This window comes from Pongo abelii, chromosome 21 (genome assembly GCF_028885655.2).
Source record: "Pongo abelii isolate AG06213 chromosome 21, NHGRI_mPonAbe1-v2.0_pri, whole genome shotgun sequence".
Lineage (NCBI taxonomy): Eukaryota > Metazoa > Chordata > Mammalia > Primates > Hominidae > Pongo > Pongo abelii.
Window position 1 is genome coordinate 12,192,145 of NC_072006.2, and position 21,424 is coordinate 12,213,568.

At 47.6% G+C, this 21,424-nt stretch overlaps 1 protein-coding gene and 1 pseudogene across 2 annotated transcripts in view; one reads left to right on the top strand and one right to left on the bottom strand.

Moving 5' to 3' along the window:
• BFSP1 (beaded filament structural protein 1) overlaps positions 1-21,424 on the bottom strand; it is a 47,103-nt gene that overhangs the window by 5,340 nt on the left and 20,339 nt on the right. For both annotated transcript variants that reach the window (XM_054541597.2, XM_002829976.5), the window contains 3 exons: positions 15,321-15,416; positions 12,559-12,651; positions 9,459-9,566 (listed from right to left, as the gene is read on the bottom strand). In XM_054541597.2, the coding sequence (XP_054397572.2) occupies positions 9,459-9,566; positions 12,559-12,651; positions 15,321-15,416 (297 nt within the window). The remainder of the gene's footprint in view (positions 1-9,458; positions 9,567-12,558; positions 12,652-15,320; positions 15,417-21,424) is intronic.
• On the top strand, positions 17,431-17,957 carry LOC100448048 (ubiquitin-ribosomal protein eS31 fusion protein-like; annotated as a pseudogene).

Here is a 21,424-nt window from a genome sequence, read left to right on the forward strand (position 1 = left end):
CCCACTTCGTTGCCCAGGCTGGTTTCAAACTCCTGGCTTCAAGTGATTCTCCCAACTCAGCCTCCCAAAGTGCTGGAATTACAGGCGTGAGTCACCGCACCCAGCCCTTCTTGCACTAATATCAGCACCCTCTGCAATTAGCCCATAAGGAGGCCCACCCCAAAGGCAGTCTGAAGACAAACCTAGAAAATAAAACGAAACCTAGGCCAGGTGGCTCACACCTGTAATCCCACAACTTTGGGAGGCCGAGGCCAGCAGATCACTTGAGGTCAGGAGTTTGAGACCAGCCTGGCCAACATAGTGAAACCCCATCTCTACTAAAAATACAAAAATTAGCCGGGTGTGGTGGCACACGCCATAATCCCAGATACTTGGGAGGCTGAGGCAGGAGAATCACTTGAACCTGGGAGGCAGAGGCTGCAGTGAGCCAAGATCACACCACTGCACTCCAGCCTGGGCAACAGAGCGAGACTCTGTCTCAAAGAAAAAGAAAAAAAAACTTGCTATCGGTGGAATAATATGTATAATTCAAATAAAGTACGTTCTTCAGACTTTAATGAATTAGCATAAATCTGATAGCAAAAAAATAAGTAAAAAGAAGCGCATACTGAATAGATAAGATGCTACCTTTATTGAAATACTGAGTGGGAGAAAAGTTTCCTTGTTCTCATTCAGCTTTGATTTTCTCCCGAGTTTGGATCGGCAGAGTTACATTTATGTTTTGGTAGCTAAGGCGTGTGTGTGTGCCCTTGTGTACACATAAAATAATGTCAGAGAAATACAGTACATTAATCAGAGCAAGTAAAAATTAAGGCAGGAAAATAGAAAGAGATAGTTTTATATTCAGTGTAAGAGCTTGTGATGATACATAAAGACCCACAAATGCTCAGTCGTAGGCCACATAACAGTACTGCAGTCAACAATGGACTGCGTATAGGATGGTGATCCCATAAGAGTATAATGGAGCTGGACAACTCCTGTCGCCTAGTGACAACCGCAGCCATCCTAGGGCCGTGGAGCCACACGTTCACTCACATGTCTGTGGGGACGCTGGCGTAAACAGACTGTGCTGCCAGTTGCATAAAAAATGTCTAGCACATGCAATTATGTACAACACATAATACTTGACGACAATAATAAACAACTATGTTACTGGTTTATGTATTTACGATACTATACTTTGTCTCATTATTTTGGCGTGTAGTCCTACTTTTAACGAGATGTTTCTGGTAAGACAGTGACGCCGCATTACCCCAGCCGCGGCCTCCTGAAGCTCACGTTTCCCACATCTCTTGATTGCAATATTTTCTCTTGTGCTTGATCAAGTGTTATTACAAAAGAGTCAAGAAGTTTAAAAAAATATTTAAACTTTATAAAGTAGAGGCCAAGATAGTCGTGATTCTTTTCCAATCTCATTCTTGAGTAGGAAAGAATTTGACAGGCATGGTCCTCAGAAACAAAACAAAACAAACAAAACCACACTTCTACCTAGCGCAGCCCTTCTGGAACTCAGTGTGCACTAGAACCGTCTGAGGGTGTTAAGAGTCTGACTCAGCAGGGATGGGGAGCCAGAGACTCCGCCTTGCTCACCAGCTCCCACGTGATGTTGATGCTGCCGGTCCATGGGCCACACTTCGAGTCACGAGGGGCGAGACACGCATCTATATTCAACTTCATGTATGTCCACTACAGGCATTTCCTACATCCAGACCTAAATGTACCTGCTGGACACCCTGGAAGATGATCATTGCCATCAAAACCCAATTCTTCACTTTATACACTTTATGCCCTTGGATTATGAAATTCCTTAAGTGAAAATGTAGCTTTCAAAGGTGTTCGGCAAATGGCCGGGTGTGGTGGCTCACACCTGTAATCCCAGCACTTAGGGAGGCCAAGGCGGGCAGATCACTTGAGGTCAGGAGTTCAAGACGAGCCTGGCCAACATGGTGAAACCCCATCTCTACTAAAAATACAAAAATTAGCCGGGCATGGTGGCCGGTGCCTGTAATCCCAGCTACTCCGGAGGCTGAGGCACCTGAACCCAGGAGGCAGAGGTTGCAGTGAGCCAAGATCGTGCCACTGCGCCCCAGGCTGGGTGACAGAGCGAGACTCTGTCAAAAAAAAAAAAAAAAAAAAAAAAGCAGGTGTTCAGCCATTGATCTGTTGCATCAGGAGGGAGGAGGAAGGGAAGAAAAGGTACATGTGCTAAGCACTTTGGGGAGATGTCTGTCCAGTCCACATTGCCCCTGTGTCTGATGCCAGCCCCACCCATCCACAGGCAGGGTCCCAGCAACAAGGTGACCCCACTCTCCTGTGCAGAGTTATAGGACCAGGGGTGGGCCTGACCCAGGCTGGCCTGTCACACGCCTTCTCTCCTGGGAATCTGGAAAGGGGTCTCAGAAATCGCAGAGTTGGTGGCAGGTTCTAGACAACAGGGACACATGAACAGGTCTGAGGCTGCCGCTCTGGAGTGGCGAGCTTTCATGTGCATGGCAAAGTTGAGAAAGGTAATTATTTGGAGAGGAAAAGAAATGAAGCCAAAAGGCAAAGACAAACAGAAATTTGGGAGCCGTGGCAAGAGAAGGAAGAGGAAAAGGAGACAGACAGCGGCTGCCTCAGCTCCCAGTTCCTGGTTCCTAATTCCTGATGCACACCTGCTCTCAGATTTCATGCCCCGCCTTTTATACCCTGCTCCTTTGGAAAAAAAAAAAAAAAAAAAAGTACCTTTCCAGTGGAGAAACCTGGCAGACAGCACCTTAACCAAGTGATCAGAGTTAATGTCACCTGTACGAGGACACAGCCACATAATGAAATACTCAGGACACAGCGTCACTCCATGGGGGTCTTGCCAAGAATGCAGAACCTCCGTCTAATCCTGAGAAAACATCAGGGAAACCCAAAAGGAGAGATGTGCCACAAAGCCTCTGGCCTGGGTTCTTCCAAAGCATCACGGTCATGGAAGACAGAGAAAGACTGGGGACCATCCCAGTCTGGGGGAGACAAACAAGACATGATACCTAAATGTGAGTAGGATCTAGACCAGGAAAAAACAGAAGTGGAGCAACTGGTGAGATTTTAGTGCAGTCTATTAATAGGACAAGATGATTGTTAATTTCCAGGTTTTTATCATCGGCCCATGGTTTTGTGGAAGCTGGGTGAGGGGTATGTATTGGAAACTACTGTGCTGTTTTTGCAACTTTTCAAAAATCTAACATTACTTCTGAATAAAACAAGAGTCCCCTTCCTGTTTCAGCTAGTGTGATCCAGTTTCTGTTTCTCCCAAGAAATCTGGATTCAAACAGTCGCCTGTAACAGCAAACACAAGTCAGACACACTAACGCCTGGTGCAACCACATCTTACCCACACCAGAGTGTTCAGACACTCTAGGAAACACTTCCAAGGAATATGGGAATTTAAAAGACCCCTTTGAGGCCCAAATCTCAAAGAAGTGTTGGAATTACATGGTGAGGGAAGTGTGTGGGGCTGTAGAGAACATAGAGGGGCCATGTGTTGGGGGATGGGGCGGGAGGGCTCATGAGACAGACTATTTTCACTTTTATTTTTTGAGACAGGGTCTCACTCTATTGCCCAGGCTGGAGTGCAGTGCTGCCATCAGGGCTCACTGAAGCCTCCACATCCTGGGCTCAAGCAGTCCCCACACCTTTGTCTCCTCAATAGCTGAGACCACAGGTTAATGACACCATGCCCAGCCAATTAAAAAAAAAAAAATTTGTAGAGACAAGGTCTAATTATGTCGCCTAGGCTGGTCTTGAACTTCTGGGCTGAAGTGATCTTCCCACCTTGGCCTCCCAAAGTACTGGGATTACAGGCGTGAGCCACAGCACCTATAATCTCTCACTTTTCTATGTCTGAAATCTTCCATAATAAAGAGTAAAAGAAAAAATTACATATGAAGAGAATGTACCCCAGATCACTGACCCAAGAGCGCAGGGGTGGCTGTCCCTTTTGGGTGTGGGATCCCCAGCCCAGAGCAGGAGTAGTGGCTCATGCTGCTAAGTCCTAAGCTGGGTCAACTCATCAACCTCACAACAACTTTATCAGGGAAGGGCTGTCATTATTTCCACTTTAAGATGAGGAAACTGAGGCACACTGGCAAAGTGGCTTGCCCATAAATACCACAGCAGGATTCGAATCTACCTGTACAAGGTCTGAAACACCTCCCAGAACCAGGCCACCCTTGCCCCGCACCTCAGCCTCCTCCCTACTGCAGGCAACAATAAGCAAGCACACACGTGCACACACACACACACACACACACTCTCTCTCCAGGGCCCCTGCAAACTCCCCATTCCCACACAGCAACAGGCCAACACCAGCCTGTTCTCTCTGAAGACATGGGAAAGTCAGTGTGAGCCACGCAGAGACCTCTCCTTGCAGGTTTTCACTTAGCAAAGTTTTAAACAGTAAATAGAATCACAAAGCATCACAAAATGGGAAAATGAGAGCCCAGGAAAGTCACCTGTGATCCTTCCACCCTACAAGTGGAGTGCAGTCTTTTTATGTCTCATGAAGTGGTGATTGTTGTTTTTGTGGTAGTGGTAGGGGGTGGATAGGTGGGGTGTTTTCTTGGGTGTGCATTTGTGTTTGTTTGAAGAAGGCTGCATGTTTTAAAGGCTGGAGATCCTCTGCTGCAGCACTATGGGAGAAGCTCCTGTCCTGGGCGCCCCCACAGCCCCCATCCCCCACATGACCATGAGGCCCAGAGCCCTCCAACCCCGCACTGGTCGCAGATGCTCTACGGGATTCTGCTGAGTCCAGTGAAGTGATGACTTGGTTTATAAAACTGGACTGATGTCTATATCGATGTGGTTTTTATAGCTCCATGATTTAAACCTTTCATCAGAAGGAAGAGTGTTCAGGAAAACCAGTAAGAGCTCCTCTCTCAGGAGCTCAACAGGAATGGAGATGCCTGTGATGAGCGCCACTGTGGCACAGCATCCACTGCCACCCAGCACCACCCTGGCCGAGGAGAATGAGACACGGACCCTCCTCTAGAAGGCCGCAGTCCAGCAGGGGAGGCACGCCCAGGGCATCTCGGAAGGAGAAAGAATCTTCCAGGAGGAGGCAGGACCGGTCCTGGGAACCGAGGAAGGAAAGGGACTTCCAGAAAGGAGAGAAGGAATGAGCAAAGGGGAGGTCCCAGAAACTGCAGGCGAGATCAGGAGACCAAGAGAAGAGAGATTGGCCCAGGCTTCCTCCAAGGGTGGGGCCATGTGGCAACCTGAAGCCAGGTGACTGCTATTTCTGCCTGGACCGGAGCCAGGTGACTGCTATTTCTGCCTGGACCGTTAGATTGCCTGGTTTATATCTGTCTCCCCACCGGGCTGTGAGCTGCTGAGGGCAGGACACAGGCAGGAGCCTGACGCGAGCCCCATCTGGAGGGGCGAGCTCTCACCTCAGTCCTTAGGACCCCAGACACCTTTAGGTGCAAGGGTGCAAGGTCTTTTTTTTTTTTTTTTTTTTTTTTTGTCTTAAAAAAAAGGAAACTCATTACATACTGTCTTACACAAACTAAACCACTAGATGGTGCTAAGTGACTTTAATGAGAAATGAGACATGGGCGGTTCCCATTTTGCAATTTTAAAAAGTTACTTTCTTTACTTCCCTGTCACAGAAACTCTCAGTCCATGCAATTTAGGGAACTAGAATTACCTGTCCTTTCCTCTCCACCTGTCCGAAGTGCTTCCTCCAGGGATCTTACGGGTATATGTGCACTTATTTGAAGGAGAGGCTTCCAGCTTCCAGCTTCCAGCTTCCAGCTCCAAGCCCAGGCACTATTCTCCCATCCTCCGCCCAGCGTCTCCCAGACTGAGCCCGCAGAGCCACGTGGAGGGCTTGTGAAAACAAGGCGCACCGGCCCGCCCCAGAGCTCCCGGGTCAGTGGTCTGGGGTGCCTGTGAATTTGCATTTCTGACAAGTTCCCAGGTGGTGCCCCCGCTGCTGGGACGGGGACCTCACCCTGAAGACCCCTGCTGTGGAGAGTTCGGGAAGCTGCGGACGCCCTAACCATAGGTGGAACCCGCTGCCACGGCCCTGGGGCTACCAGACGCTCTCCCTCGGCCCGCCCTCCACCGAGTTCCGGACACAGTGCGGGCCCTGCCCGGAGGTGTGCCGCCACATCTTCTCTCAGCTCTAGCTTAGCTGCTACATTGGGAAGCCACTAAAACCTTTAAAACCAGCAAAACCCAGCCACAAACATTTGAAATGAGGCCCAAGCCTGGGACACAGGGGGACCGGGTGGAACATTCGCCCCCTCCCTGGGACCCGCCCCTACCCTGTAGTTCTCAGCGTGGCTCCTGGACCAGCCGCAGCAACATCACAGGGACACCTCAACAGGCAGCATCCTGGGCCAAACCCCAGACCCACTGAGTCAGGAGCTCCCGAGCGCGCCCAGCCACGTCTGGGTTTTCATCAGAGCTAAGGAGGCAGAATTTGGACCCTATGACCTTTTCCCCCTGGTGCTACACCCTTGAATATGTTACATGGCAAAAAGGGACTTTGCAGATATAATTAAGGTTCTTAATGAGTTACCCTTTTTTAAGGAAAGGGGTTTATTCAAGATTATCCCCTAAAAACAGAAGTCAGAGAAACGCGTAAGTCCAAGTCAATGAGATGAGACGCAGGAAGAGGGTTCAGAGTTCGCTGCCAGCTCTGAACGTGAAGGAGCCTGAAGCCAAGGAGCATGGGCAGCCCTGACTGCCACTCCTGGCCAGCAGCCGGCAAAGAAACAGGGTCCTCACTCCTGCCAAGAACTTGAATGAGACTGGAAGCAAATTCTCCCCTAAGAGCCTCCGGACAAGGGTCCAGGCTCGCCAACATCCTTCTTTCTACCTTTTGAGACCCAGGGCAGAGAAACTGATAGGACCCACCCAGACTTCCCACCTACACAACTGCAATGACACGGGTGCTGTTCAAAGCCCCTGTCAGTGGTGACTCATCAAGGCAGCAACAGAAAACGGACACAGCCGTGTTTCATCAGCCCCATGCTACAGCTTGTTACTGAGTGAGTATAAGCACATCTGTCATTTTATATAAAATGATTCAGTAATATTTTGATAACTGTTTTAATATAATTACTCTTTTTTTTTTTTTTTTTTTTTTTGGAAACAGGGTCTCACTCTGTTGCCCAGGCTGGAGTGCAGTGGCTCAGTCTCAGCTCACTGCTGTAGCCTCAACCTCCCCAGGCTCAGGCAATCCTCCCACCTCAGCCTCCTGAGTAGCTGGAACCACAGACACGCACCACCACGCCCAGCTAATTTTTGTATTTTTGTAGAGGTGGGGTTTCGTCATGTGGCCCAGGCTGGTCTCAAATTCCCGGACTCAAGCAACCCACTCACCTTGGCCTCCCAAAATGCTGGCATTACAGGCGTGAGCCACCACACCCAGCATGGTTTCCTTTTAAATTATCTGTACTTTATTTTATGCCTTTACCATCATTTTTCTGAGAAGGGGTCTCCATCAGACTGCCAAGGGTGGGAGTGGAGGAGGCAGCACAGAAGAGATGTTTGAGACCCTGCTTTAGAGACGAGGGCAGCAGGGAAAAGCCAGGAAGTCCTCCTGCAGCCACTCAGGACAGAAACAGGCGGCCAGCCAGCGGTTTCATTTCATGTTCTCAGAAACCAGGTTAATCTGTTGTGAAATTTCTTATTTTGATATTCAACAAATACATACCTGTACATAAAGAGAGGAACATTCTTTTTGTCCTGGAACTGGAATTTGCCATCTAGGCTGGGCTCCTTCATCTTTCTCAGTATCTCTAGGGCAGTGGTTTTCAACTTTATCACCACCGCCCCGGGAAAAACCACATTTCTCATTGCGAGCCATACACATCAGATAGATGTGTGTGTGTGTGTGTGTGTGTGTGTATTTCAACATATCCATATGGATAGAGATAAAACAAGGGCTTCACAAAACAAATCCTCCCTTTCGCTTGCTGTACACTCGGTTTTTCTTATTATATTTTAGTCTAGCATTTTGTTGACTTCCTTTTACATGCCAGTCAATTCTACTGAGTTCATTTTACATCCAAAAATGATTTGTCACTAGCCGTTTGGAAAACACTGGTCTCTAGGACCACGACTGGGCTTATATCCACGTCCCTATTCACATACACAGCACACACACATACACATGACACACACACACACCACACACACTTCACATACATATCCCACATATATCACACATACCACGTATATCACACACACACACCCCACATACACAAACACATACAACCCTTATTCTATCCTGTCAGAGCCTCAGAAGAAACCACACAGGCCCCAGTCACCAGGATGTGGCACGTGGTCCCTGAGCCAGGGTTTGTCTGGCAAGAAGTAGGAGTTTTAAGGACCTTACTTGGTTTCTCCTGCTGCGATCGTCAGCTCAGGGGACCACCACAGACCCGGGTTTGCTTTCCAGCAGCCCCTGAGAGCTGCTGCACTGTGAGTTTTGTGTGGTGCGTGCTGGGATGGGAATTAGGATGTGAACTCCAAGGTCCCAAAATGAAATCCTGAGCAGACATGGGGGCACTGGAAATCAATAAAAAGTGCTACATCTAGTTGTGGCTTCACATTTTTAGACAGAGTAACACATAACATCCAAATGGTCCAGGCTTTCTGAAGCATCCGATTTTTACACGTTTTGCTCTCTTGTCCCCATGTGTACTTGTCAAACCAAATGTCAACTTACTTTTTGGTTTGGGAAATGTGGTTAGAGAGCCATACAAAGGTGCAGTATTTTAACCCAACCGTCCCTGTGGAATGACCTGCTGTAGGGTAACAAGAAAGAGAGAGAACTAGAAGGAACAAAGGAAGATGAGCCGGGAAATAGCCAAAAAGGCACAGGACAGCATGGGGCTTTTCTGTTTTGTTTTCAAATTAAGCTTCACCCAAAAGGGGTGGGGGTAGAAATGTGAGCTTTCCACCAACACGTTTCTAACTAGAAGCAAACACTGATACAACCACTCTTTCTGGGTTGTAATCAAATTCCGAAGGAGAACTGTTACCATGAGAAGAAAAACAGCACAGATTTGAACAAGTGGAGGATAAAAATCCCTATGGTGTCCGTTTCTTCTTATTCTTACGAAGCTTGACCTGGGCAAAATGAATCCATGATATAGACACTGGGGCAGCCTAAGCCTAAGCCTCGGTGGGGAGGGCATGACTCAAAGGAGTCCCAAGGGGCACCTCTGAGGGGCTAGGAATGAGCGTGGCGCCTGTGTCCTCCAGCTCAGGACTCTCCCTGTGTCCTGGAAAACTCCTCAGTCCAGGGCAGAGCAGAGCGCTTGGCCACCCACTCAGAAAACCCCATTTCTGCCAGGAACATAGGATATGTTCAGTGTGTGACAGCTCCTCAAGCTGCATGCGTGTGCCTACATGTAACACCTCCATAAAACACGTAGGAAGCCCCAATGCACATGCGGCAGACTCAAGCGTACCTGGGCCTGCAGCTCCACTCTCTGCGCCTGCAGGTGGGAGAGCACCTCCCGGCCCTCCTCCAGCTGACTCCGCAGGGCGGCCACCTCCCGCTCCGTCAGGAGCTTCTCCTGCACAGAGAAGGCCAGAGTCAGACTCACGGGACATGCAGAGAGGAAAAGGGCAGAGAAGGTGTGGGGCACTGGTATGGACGGAATATCCATGTCCCCCTGAATTCTGTGTTGAAGCCCTAACTAACTCTCAAGATGAAGGTGTTAGGAGGTGGGACCTTTGGAAGGTGTTAGGGTTAGATGAGGTCATGAGGATGGGGGGGCCCCATGATGTGATTAGGGTCTTTGTAAGAACAAGAAGAGACACCAGAGCCCCCACCCCCACCCCCACCCCATCTGTCTGTCACGTGAGACACAGCAAGAAGGCAGTTGTCTTCAAGCCAGAAAGAGAGCCCTCGCCAGACATCAATTCTGCTGGCACCTTGATCTTGGACTTCCAGCACCCAGGACAGTGAGAAGTAAATGTCTGCCTGTCGGCCCTCCCATCTATAGTGTCTTGTTATAGTAGCCTGAGGAGACTAAGCCAGGCCCACAGCGCAACCATCAATGCCTTTTGCTTTGTCTTCAAAGTCTGAACCTCCTTGGGAGTGTGAAATGCCAGGACCGAGTACCAGGAAACCAGAGCTTAGACCTGGCTGTGCCATGAACCTACTAAGAGACTCTAGAAAAGGCATTTGACTCTCAAAGCCTCTGTTTTCCCTTCTTTGAAAAGGAAAACCTGGAATGCACTCTCTCTAAGAAAATGAAGGTTGGTTGGAGCCGCGAGCCACACGCTGTGCTTGGATGTCAGCACAGCACAAAGTAGAAGCCATCTGCCCCAGTGGGTGAAAGGGAAGTGACGCTCCAGGGAATGGCTGGAAGGAAATCCTCCGACCTCTCCACACTCTGCCAGGCAGGTGCCTCTCTCCTGACCTGCCTTTCCACGTCTGTTCAAAAATATTCAAATTGTTTCACAAAGGCCTGACTGCTCAAGAGCCATGCATTCTGACACAGAGCACATTGACTCGAAGCCACGCAAAATCAAACACCAAGTCTACACCGAGGGTTTCTGTGTCCAGAGGCTGCATGGAAGGCAGCCTCTGCTTCAAGCACCTTACAAAGTGGCTGCAGCAATGACACAGACATACAGGAAATGACTGTCTAACTTGATTGTAGAATTGCTAAGCTAAGACTCATAAAGATGTGACGCTTTCTCAATCAGTGCTTCTCCATCCTGAGCATGCACACGAGTCCCTGCGGATCTGGCTAAGATGCAGATTCTGCCTCAGTGGATCTGAGGCTGGACTGGACACTCTGCATGTCTCACAAGCCCAGATGATGCTGATCGATGACATCGAAGTCAGTTTAGTGTCTGTATACTTATGACTTAGAAGGGTCTTATTACAAGGGAATAGATGATACAATTCAAAAGGTATGCTCGGATGTGAAACACCTTTGAGTTAGAGCTGGGTTTGAAAAATAAAAGTAACATCTCTGGAAAGGAATCTCTGGGAAAGAAAATTAAGGCTTCAGGAAAAGCTTTTTTAGACCTTTGTAGCAACCTCAGTTACATCCACTAAGGAGAACAGGATCCTGAAATGGTAACTGGTGGACAATTCAGACAAGACTATCCTCATGAATGCCAAAAAAAGTAACTTTCCTGTCTCTTAGATGATACTTTGCAGGGTTCAAAAGTGTCTTCTAAAGCAAATTTGGGGATTTCTTTAGCTTTGTATAAAATAATTAAGATGAAAAAGTTCAGGCAGCCGGTGACCCCAGCCCATGGGTTCTGCTGCAGCTTGTCTGCATGCTGGTCCTGGGCAGGCCCCACCTCCTGGGCAGCCCATTCATTGACTCGGAGCATGGCCTGAGCACACATCTAGGCAATTGCAAGTGTCACCAGGGTTGAGAGCCACCATCCTAGGTCATCCTTGCAAAAAGACCCAGAACCTTATCTCTTGACCAATCCACCAAACCCTGTACTAGCCTACCACAACCTCTGGAGAAGGGACACTGTAACATTTTTATTTAATTTGCATCATTTCCAGTGTTTGTGGGGTTTTTTTGTTTCTTGTTTGTTTGTTTGTTTGTTTAGAGATGGGGTCTTGCTATGTTGTTCAGGCTGGTATTGAACTCCTAGCCTCAAATGATCCTCCCACCTCAGCCTCCTGAGTAGTTGGGATTACAAGCATGAGCTACCTCACTCGGCACCAGTCTATATATACATATCATGCTATGCATCACAAAATTACATAAACCGTATTAGGAAAAGCATTATTATCCTGTTGAGCAGCTAGAGAGCTAAATGAAGAAGGAATTTGGAACATAATATCGGAAATAATTTTTCATATCCAAATCTTTAGTTTTTACAAATTAGCTTCAACAATCTCTATCCTTTCCCACTAGTTTCAATGCCACAGGCTCACATAATCATTAGCAGAGCTCCGTCTTGAAAATATATTCACTAATTATCTGAGATTCTCTGTATTTGAAATTCATTATCAGATTGATAGGCAGAATAAGGAAACAAACCAATTTTTTAAATGGGCAAGAGGCTTGAGCAGATACTTCCACAAAGAAGCTATCCTGATGGCAGATGAGTGCACAAAAGGATGCTCAGCTTCCTTAGTCATTAGGGGATGCAAATTAAAACCGCCACCATTAGAAGAGCAAAGACACACCAAAAAGCTGACATACCAAGTGCTGGCAAGGACAGGGAGCCACAGAAACCTTCATGCATTGTGGGTGGAGATGCAACAATGGCACATCGCTTTGGAAAGCAGCTTGGTCATTTCTTATAAAGTATGCAAGGAAGAACAGCTCATAATTCTCAAGAGAAAATACCGAAGAAAATGGTCAAGGATGCGGTTTACATCCTCACGTGTCTAAATATTGGCATTTACAGTACAAGTAAAATATCAGAAGAACAAACTTCAGATGAGAATATAAGGCAGGAGTGGGGAGTGGACCCTGGTGGCTGCCCTCACAGTCCAACCTGTAAGCCCGTCCCTGGGAGTCTCCAGGTACAGCTTCCCTCCAGGGCTGGTTTGCCTTTTCCTGCTTCAATTCTTACCTCCCTCATCCCACTCGTCACAATGGATGCTGGAGGAGTGGTGTGGATGATCTGCTGCAGGATGCTGATATAGGTCTGAACTTCCAGAAGATTCTGTTGGGGCAAGAAAACATTCTCGTTATAAGTTGAGCTGCGCTGGTTTTTCCTTCTAGTACTAGATAAGCACAGGAATGGACACTTCCACACGCTCCCTCATCACAGACAGGACAGACCATGACCAGGTTCAGGAGGAAGAAGAGACATGCATTTGCTGCCATGGGTGGGCCTGCCCACATGCGCACCATGCTCATTCCTGGCCCCTCAGTCTCCTTTAATCTTCACAAGAACAACGGGGCAGATGAATAAACTAAGACTTGCTTTATTTCACCGTTTCTCTTCAGTTACATTAGTGCATTGGTCTTCACAAAGCCCTGGGTGGTGGAGGCACAAACAAAAAAGAGAAAAAAACCAACCCTCACCAGACATGGTGGCTCACACCTGTAATCCCAGCACTTTGGGAGGCCAAGGCAGGTGGACTGCTTGAGGCCAGGAGTTGGAGACCAGCCTGGGCAACATAGTAAGACCCCATTTCTACAAAAAATTTTAAAATTAGCTATGTGTTGTGGTGTGCACCTGTGGTCCCAGCTACTTAGGAGGCTGAGGTAGAAGGATCACTTGAACCTAGGGGTGAGTGGAGGCTGCAGTGAGTTGTGATCACCCCACTGTACTCCAGCCTGAGTGATAGAATCAGACCCCATGTCAAAAATAAATAAGTTAAAAGGCCCTGGAGAGCACAAAGGACCCTTTCCAACACCAGCAGTGTTTCAAAGAATGGGCTTTGGTCAATCAGGCCTGGACTAAAAGACTTACTGGCTATGTGTGACCTCAGGCAAGCTATTTAAACCTCCTAAAATGCAAGTTCTTCTATAAAACAGGGATAACTATCTGTAGGGATGCTGATCCCCTTTACTGGCCGGTGCCCCTGTCCCCAGCTCTGTGAGTAATAACAGATGACACGGCCCCCTCCAGAAAGCAGCCCTTGGCCAACAAATGGTCATCTTGTCCAGGAAGCTACCAGGCCCTGCCTCATCCCCAACCCAGGCCAATGACTGACAGCACAGGAGTACAAAAGACCAACTCTCTCAACTCCTTGAGGGACCCGGCTGTGGTGTAATTCACATTCACACTCCAGAGCTTCCTGTGGGATCATGAAAAGGCCACAGCTGGACTCCGGCTGAGGACACATCCTTGCTCTGCTCCCTGCCCTGTCCTGCCCTTTTCCTCCTCTTCTCCTCAGAGCCCTCCACTAAGACATCAGTGACAAAAAATCACTACATAGAGCTTGTTTAGAGGAAGCCTGACCTGAGCACTATTTCACAAGGCTGCTCTTGGGATCCAGTGAGATACTACAGGGAAGCCTCACAGTGTGAGCTATCATCATCACCGTCATCATCATCACCGTCATCATCATCATCATCATCCTAAATGGCCTGGAAGAATTATTTGAGCTGATTCAAAACTGGCCCAGGCACTGTTCCCAGGATTCCATCAAGCAGAGTAGGAGCAAGGAGGTGGGTGGGGAGGAGGAAATGGCTGGGCCTGATGGAAAGTTGGAGGGACCCTGATTGGAGCGGACAGGACTGGTGTACTGATGCAGGTACACACTGAGGTAGGAAGGGAAATGGAGGTTCACTGAGCACTTGCCAAGCTCCAGGTTGTACCAGTGTTCCCACATTGTCTTAGTCTGGGTTTCCCCAGAAGCAGACCCTGAGAGAGGGATCTGAGTGCAAACAGTTGACTGGGCAATATTGCCAGGAAACATGACGGGTGGAGTGGGAAAGTGAGGCAGGAAAGGAGGGCAGTCAGCGAGGGCTATTACCAATGGATCACCACTGTGGACACCTGGAGCTCAATCCTGGTGAGTATCTCTGGGTGCCAGTGCAGAACAAAAGCCTCAGAGTTGGTCTACAAAGGCAAGAGGGAGCTGGGGTGTTTATACACCAACTCCCATCAGTTCTGGTTGAGGCTGCTTCCGGCTCCTGGGGACAAGAGTTCCCCAACACCCCAGTACAGGCGGAGCAGCCTCCAGCTGCTTGGAGAAAGTCCTCAGGCAAAGCTGCAGGGATGGCAGTGGGAGGAGGCCAGAGCCTCTGGAGAGGGAAGCCCTGAGGCACCCACAGGTCTGCTACACTACTTCACCCACACCACTGCTGGGAAGGAGAGCCTGCATTTGCATTTTGAAGATGAAAAAGCAGCTCAGAGAGGTTAGGCCACTCACCCATGGTCAAACAGCTGCAGGATCTGATCTTTCAATTATGCCAGGGCCCCCCAGAGTCAGGCCTGTGAGGAACTGTTGGAGGCTGGGGGAGTCTGAGCACTGCAGGAGAGGAAACTCCTGAATAATGTGCTCCTGCAATTAACGGGCTTAGAGGCAGAGCTAAAAACAAGACTTTTTAATGTATTTTCTGAGCGGAAACAGTTGATGGACTGTAGCTTAATGAAGACAGATCTATATAAAATCACTTTGTAAATTATACTGTACAATATAGATACTAGTTCCCAACACCAGGGCCCTCAAAACACACCCACTACTGCCCACTCTTCAAAGCACGTCTAGCTCATTAAGCACTGTCCAGTGACCAATTCACCCCTATTTGGTTCGAAGGAAAATGCACAAAGGTATGCCACTCTAGCAGTCTGTTTTCAGCCACAGTGCCCTGGGCTTACCTGATCAAACCCAAACTGGGTTTTCTAGAGGAAGGGCTTCAAGGGGTCATGGTTACCTTCTTGTGCCTGTCCTTTGCCGCACTGATGTCATCTTGCAGAAATTGGGCTTCCAGCTGAAGGCGTAGGTTATGCAGCAAGGCTTCATCAGCTTCCTGCAATGAGAGCCACATATCCCTGGCCACAGGCACCATGGAGCATAGGGGTAAAGCTGGCCGGGTATATGAGCACACAGACCACCTGGGAGCTTACTGAAATGCAGACTCTGGTTCAGTAGGTCTGGGAGGGGTCTGAGATTATGCATTCTAGCAAGGCAATGGCTTAGCCCATTGGACCTGTTCTAGAAGAGCAGTTCTCAACAGAGGGTGATTTTGCCCCCAAGGGGACATTTGGCAGTGTCTAGAGACATTTTTAGTTGTCACCACTTTAGTGGTAGGGTCCTTCTATTGGCAACTAGTGGGTAGAGGCCAGGGATGCTGCTAAATACCCTACAATACACAGGACAGCATCCCCCCACAACCCTGCACACAAGGAATTCCCCTACCTAAATGGTCAATACAGCCAGGGCTAAGTAACCTTGATCTAGAAAGATCAGAGCACTAGGTATATTTACATACCAAATAAAGTTAATATTTAAGTAACGTCTATATTTGTTCTATATCTCATCATCAGTGAGTTGGGTTTCTAAGACTGAAAGAAAGAAATTGTTTTCCCTTAAATCCTGAAATCTGTATTCTAGCAGTTTTCTCCCAAGGACTGTTAACATTTACCTTGAGAAGATGCATCTTTCATACAAAAATGCATTTTTTAGAATGACTGTTTTGTGAATAGCATTTTTTTTGTTCCTCTAAGGTTGGAAACTACATTGATCACAAAAGGTTGAATTTTCTCAGGAAACTTTCTGATAATTCACTGGCTCTTACCTCATTGATCTTGTTTGGATACATCAAGTAGATATGAAAGAATTATTCATGCTCTTAATAAGATTGTGCTATGATGTCCAGAAGTGACTTACATACTTTGGCATCTTCGGTGTGATATTACAGGTGAGCATTACTTGGGTTCATCAGGATTCCCCACTCTCCCAAGATACCTCTGCCATGCACACCTGCCAACACCTGAGGCCTTGGGAAGTGAATTTTTACTGACTTATTAGTGACTTGCTAATAAACATAAGGAGTATTAGCAATGGGCTCTCATTAATCAAGGGGGACATGTGGTCTGACTAAAATATGTAAGAGTCACTCTCCACACTCGCATGAACAGAGTTATGACAGTCACGATACGTGGACTGGCCATGAGATGTAGAGACACTCCCCGCCCTTGTGCTACTAGGGTTTCGGTTCTGGCAAGGCCTTGAGACTGTACTCTTAAGAAAGGCACTTGGGGCCGGGTGTGGTGGCTCACACCTGTAATCCCAGCACTTTGGGAGGCCGAAGAGGGTGGATCACCTGAGGTCAGGAGTTCGAGACAGGCTGACCAACATGGAGAAACTCCATCTCTACTAAAAGTACAAAATTAGCCGGGCATGGTGGCACATGCCTGTAATCCCAGCTACTCAGGAGGCTGAGGCAGGAGAATCACTTGAACCTGGGAGGCAGAGGTTGCAGTGAGCCAAGATCACGCCATTGCACCCCAGTCTGGGCAAAAAGAGCAAAACTCCATCTCAAAAAAATTAATTAATTAATTAATTAAAAATAAAAGGCACTTGGTTCCTGAATTGCTCTTGTGAAAGACCACTGGTGTAGCAAGATTTCTGATTGTCTGATGCTGACAAGAAGGATCCTGAAATTCTGACTCTATCGTAGCCTCTGCCATGAATGAGCTTTCCATGCAAAGTGTTCTCTTAGCACCTAAGACACCAGAGCTGAGACTTCATGGAGCCTACAGAGAAGGTTGTATGGACCTTGGGGGCCTGCATCACAATAAATGTTAATATTTAACAAATCTCTTTCTGTGTGAATTTGGTCTAGAGCATTAGCAAGATGGTAGGGGAGTGGCCAACCCTCACCCAACTCAAACTTCTGAAGCTCTTTTATCTACCCAAGAGAACTGAAGATTTTATCTTACAGAACTTGAGAGGTGTACAAGATCAAATTAGTCAATGTGCAACCCTTAGGAATGTATCTTAAAACATTTCCTTCCTTTTCCATCAGCCATCTGCAGTGGAGCTGCCATCAAAATGCAGATTTTTGTGAAAACCCTCACAGGGAAGACCATCACCCTCGAGGTTGAACCCTCGGATACGATAGAAAATATAAAGGCCAAGACCCAGGATAAGGAAGGAATTCCTCCTGATCAGTAAAGACTGATCTTTGCTAGCAAGCAACTGGAGGATGGATGTCCTTTGTCTGACTACAACATTCAAAAGGAGTCTACTCTTCATCTTGTATTGAGACTTCGTGGTGCTGCTAAGAAAAGGAAGAAGTCTTACACCACTCCCAAGAAGAATAAGCACAAGAGAAAGAAGATTAAGCTGGCTGTCCTGAAATACTATAAGGTGGATGAGAATGGCAAAATTAGTCACCTTCGTCGAGAGTGCCCTTCTGATGAATGTGGTGCTGGAATGTTTATGGCAAGCCACTTTGACAGACATTATTGTGGCAAATGTTGTCTGACTTACTGCTTCAACAAACCAGAAGACAAGTAACTGTATGAGTTAATAAAAGACATGAACTAACAAACAAAACAAAACAAACAAACAAAAAAAATCGTTTCCTTTTGCGTTTCCTCCTGCCTCAGCCTCCCAAGTAGCTGGGACTACAGGCGCACACCACCACGCCCAGCTAATTTTTGTATTTTTAGTAGAAACGGGGTGTCACCATGGTGGTCAGGCTGGTCTTGAACTCCTGACCTCAGGTGATCCACCCACCTTGGCCTCCCAAAGTGCTGGGATTACAGGCGTGAGCCACGGTGCCTGGCCAACTTTAAACTTTCTAGAAGTAGCCACATTAAATAAAATAAAAAGAAACAGGTGAAATTAATTTTAATAATATATTTTATTTTACCCAGTATACCCAAAATATTATCATGTCATCATGTAATCAATTAGTAGTGAGATATCTTCCATTCTTGTTTTCAGATGAGGCCTTTAAAACTGCTATGTATTTTACACTCATAACACATCTCAATTCGAACTCCCCACATTGCAGGTGCTCCACAGCCACATGCGGCTGGTGGCTGCCATACTGCATGGCACGGCTCTATGGGAGCAATTTTCTGCAATGGAACATCTTGTTCCTCCTCAGTGCTCCTCCAGGTTTCTGCTCCAGGGTGAATCCCCAGGTAAGGAACCCTCGACAGAAGAGGGAAGGACACCAGTGTCCAGAGTCATTCCTCACCCTGGCCCCTGGACTCTCCTGCATACTCTCTCCAAGGCTCCTCCTGATTCCTGGCCCTGGCACTGGGCTCCTGCTGCCACCACTGCCCAGTGGGAGAAGCAAGAGCTCCTGGGAAAACCGCTCCCTTCAATAAATCTACACATGGTCTGAAGTTTTTGGGTTTTTTGTTTTAAATCAGAAATAAAAGAATGAACCAAATTACAAAAAGGGACACATTTTTCCAGATCCGGGACACTGAACTGTCCAAACTACAAGAATATGAAATCTAACTATGAGACTTAACTTCTGAGCTCATTCATGTGTTTAATTAATTAGCCATTGACCTTTAACGAGCTCTGCCTTCAGGGGGTTACCATTCTGAGCCCTTAATGATGGGTCCTCACATCCTGCGACCCAGGGACAGTGAGGGAGGGTCTAATGAAAACTCAGCTGTAGCGTTTCTTCTTCCAGAAGGCGTGGGCTACCCAGCCTGGGGCAGTAAGACCCAGACTGATGCACTCCTGCAAATCGAGGCATTCCTACCCCAGGGGAAGTGGGCAGGCCCGTTGGAGATCCTGGTGTCTGGTCTTCTGAAATACCCAGAAGTATTTAACAAGCCTGTGAAGCCCTTTCATAAGAGAAGTGGTGGAAAGGGAAGCCTGAATCTTTCCAGCAACAGAAAAGGGTGGAGGATTCAGAAAGACGGTGGGTAATTTGTAAAATACAAAAACCAGCCAGACCTCAAGAAAGACGGAAACCAAGACAGTCCCAGGAATCTAAGTAGCAGGAGTCAAGGACCTGTCCTCAGAGTGACCCAGCTCTTAATCAGTTCATCCCTGCATCCCTCCCTCAGGAGAGCTGTGATTGGCCAGCACGGGTCACATGACCACCACCTTGACTGATAGCTGGACCACATGATGGGAAGGAAAATCACAGTGTTCCCGGATGCATCCCCACTCCCTTCAAAGGCAGTGGATCCTTGTGGAGTGATTCTCAGCCCCGGGGATGGGACCACACCCTCAGAGAGGCCTGGCTAAATCTGGGCCCGAGGTGCAGGAGTATTGGGTGGATGTTGTTCTATCTTCCCTCTGCCCCTCTTAAGACTGCTGAGGATGGGGTGGGGTACAGAATTCTCAATCACTCTTACCAAAATGCATCCATGATTGAGCCACAAAGCTGAATGACTGGAAACAGGGCTTCAAGGACCCTTTGTGTTATTATTTATAAGGAATCAAACATTCTGAATTTTAGAAATAGAAGGAACCCTGGGGTCACTGGTCCTCAAACTTTTGTTAAGCCACATGTGCCATCCTTTGAACAAAGCAGTCCATGGAAGCCACTGTACTGAAGCAAAGCCAAGGGGCCACAGGCATCCCCTTTGCTCAGCTGCCCTTTTCCCTCAGAGACCCTTCAAGCAACTCGATGCAACATGAGGGCTCTGCCAAATGCACCTTGAAGTCCAGAGCCTCCCTCCATGTATGCGGGGCTGAGGCCAGACCGATGCAGTGCGTCATTGAGCTTGTGAATGGAAGTTAGTGGAAGATAATGGGCCTGGAACCTGCCATGGGCTTCTCTCTACTAGCCAAGAGCTGAGTGCTAAGCCCTGACTCCATCCTTCGAGGTGCCTGTCATTCTTCCCCACCTCCCTCCTAGGACTGTGTCAAAACCACCAGCACTGGGTCCCATCAGTTAAATCTTTAAAACTGCTCATAGTGATAGTAAAAGGCCAGTCAATATTTATTCTTAAAATAGGGATTAAGCAGATGTTTGTGCAAGCACACTGTCCTTCTTTGAAGATAATCACCCGATAAGCTGACCCCAAAACCCCCAAAGGTGAGTAGGGCCCACTGGAATGTACAGCTGCTGATACGTTGAGGAAAATTTGTTTTGGAAGTGTTTTCTTTTGTTTGCGCCAGAACTCAGAAATGTGTAGACGCTTGTGTTTTTATTATGCTGTGGATGTTGTCAGCTGAATTTTCAAAAGCTTCACCAGCAGAATCATCTAGATTTTTCTGAATTGAGATTATGGGTCAATAGTCTAATTTTACAAAACATTCCAACTCTGATATTGCCTATGTCCTAGATCTAGACCAGCGGTCCTCAAAGTGTGGTCCCTGGATCACAACACCTGGGAACAGATCAGAAATGCAAATACTCCAACAGATGCCAGACCTACTGGCTTAGAATTTCTGGGGCTGCGGCCCAGGAGTCTGGGTTTTAACGTGCCCCCGCCCACCCCCCCCGCCCCGCCCCAGGTAACGCTGATGCACACTGAAGTTTTAGAACCACTAATCTAGACTATTTACAGCCATGTTTTTAGAAAGGAGCTGGAGAAATAGCTAGAATTTGGAGCTTTATTGAAAATCAGCCCTTTTTAACTCAAATGGCTGGGATTAAAAAGGGAAAAAAAAAACAGCCTTGCTGACCTATTCACAGGGATCCCAGAAACTCCATTAAAAACCCAACTGCTAAAGAATGGGTATTTAAGTTCATTAAGATTTCTAGTTAGCTGGAATTTAATTAAAAAACACTTTTCCTCCAACTCTGGATGTCAAAAACCTTTCCAAAAATGTTAAGGTTGTTCTTCCAGGTGCTAATGCTGGCCTGAAGGAGGGCACTGGGCAAGTCCTACATCTCTCCACCCTCTCTCTTGCCTCTGCCTCAGTCTCCTCAACTTTGCTCTCTCTCCCTTTGCATTCATCCTGACTCTTCCTCCGCTCCTCTTGCCTCTCCACCCCCAGACTCCTCCTCTTCCTTCCCAGTTTCCTCTCCTTCTCTTCTCTGGAAGTTCATTTCTGGGCTCAGAGGAATTCTTGGGCATACAAAGGCATAGTCCTGAAGGT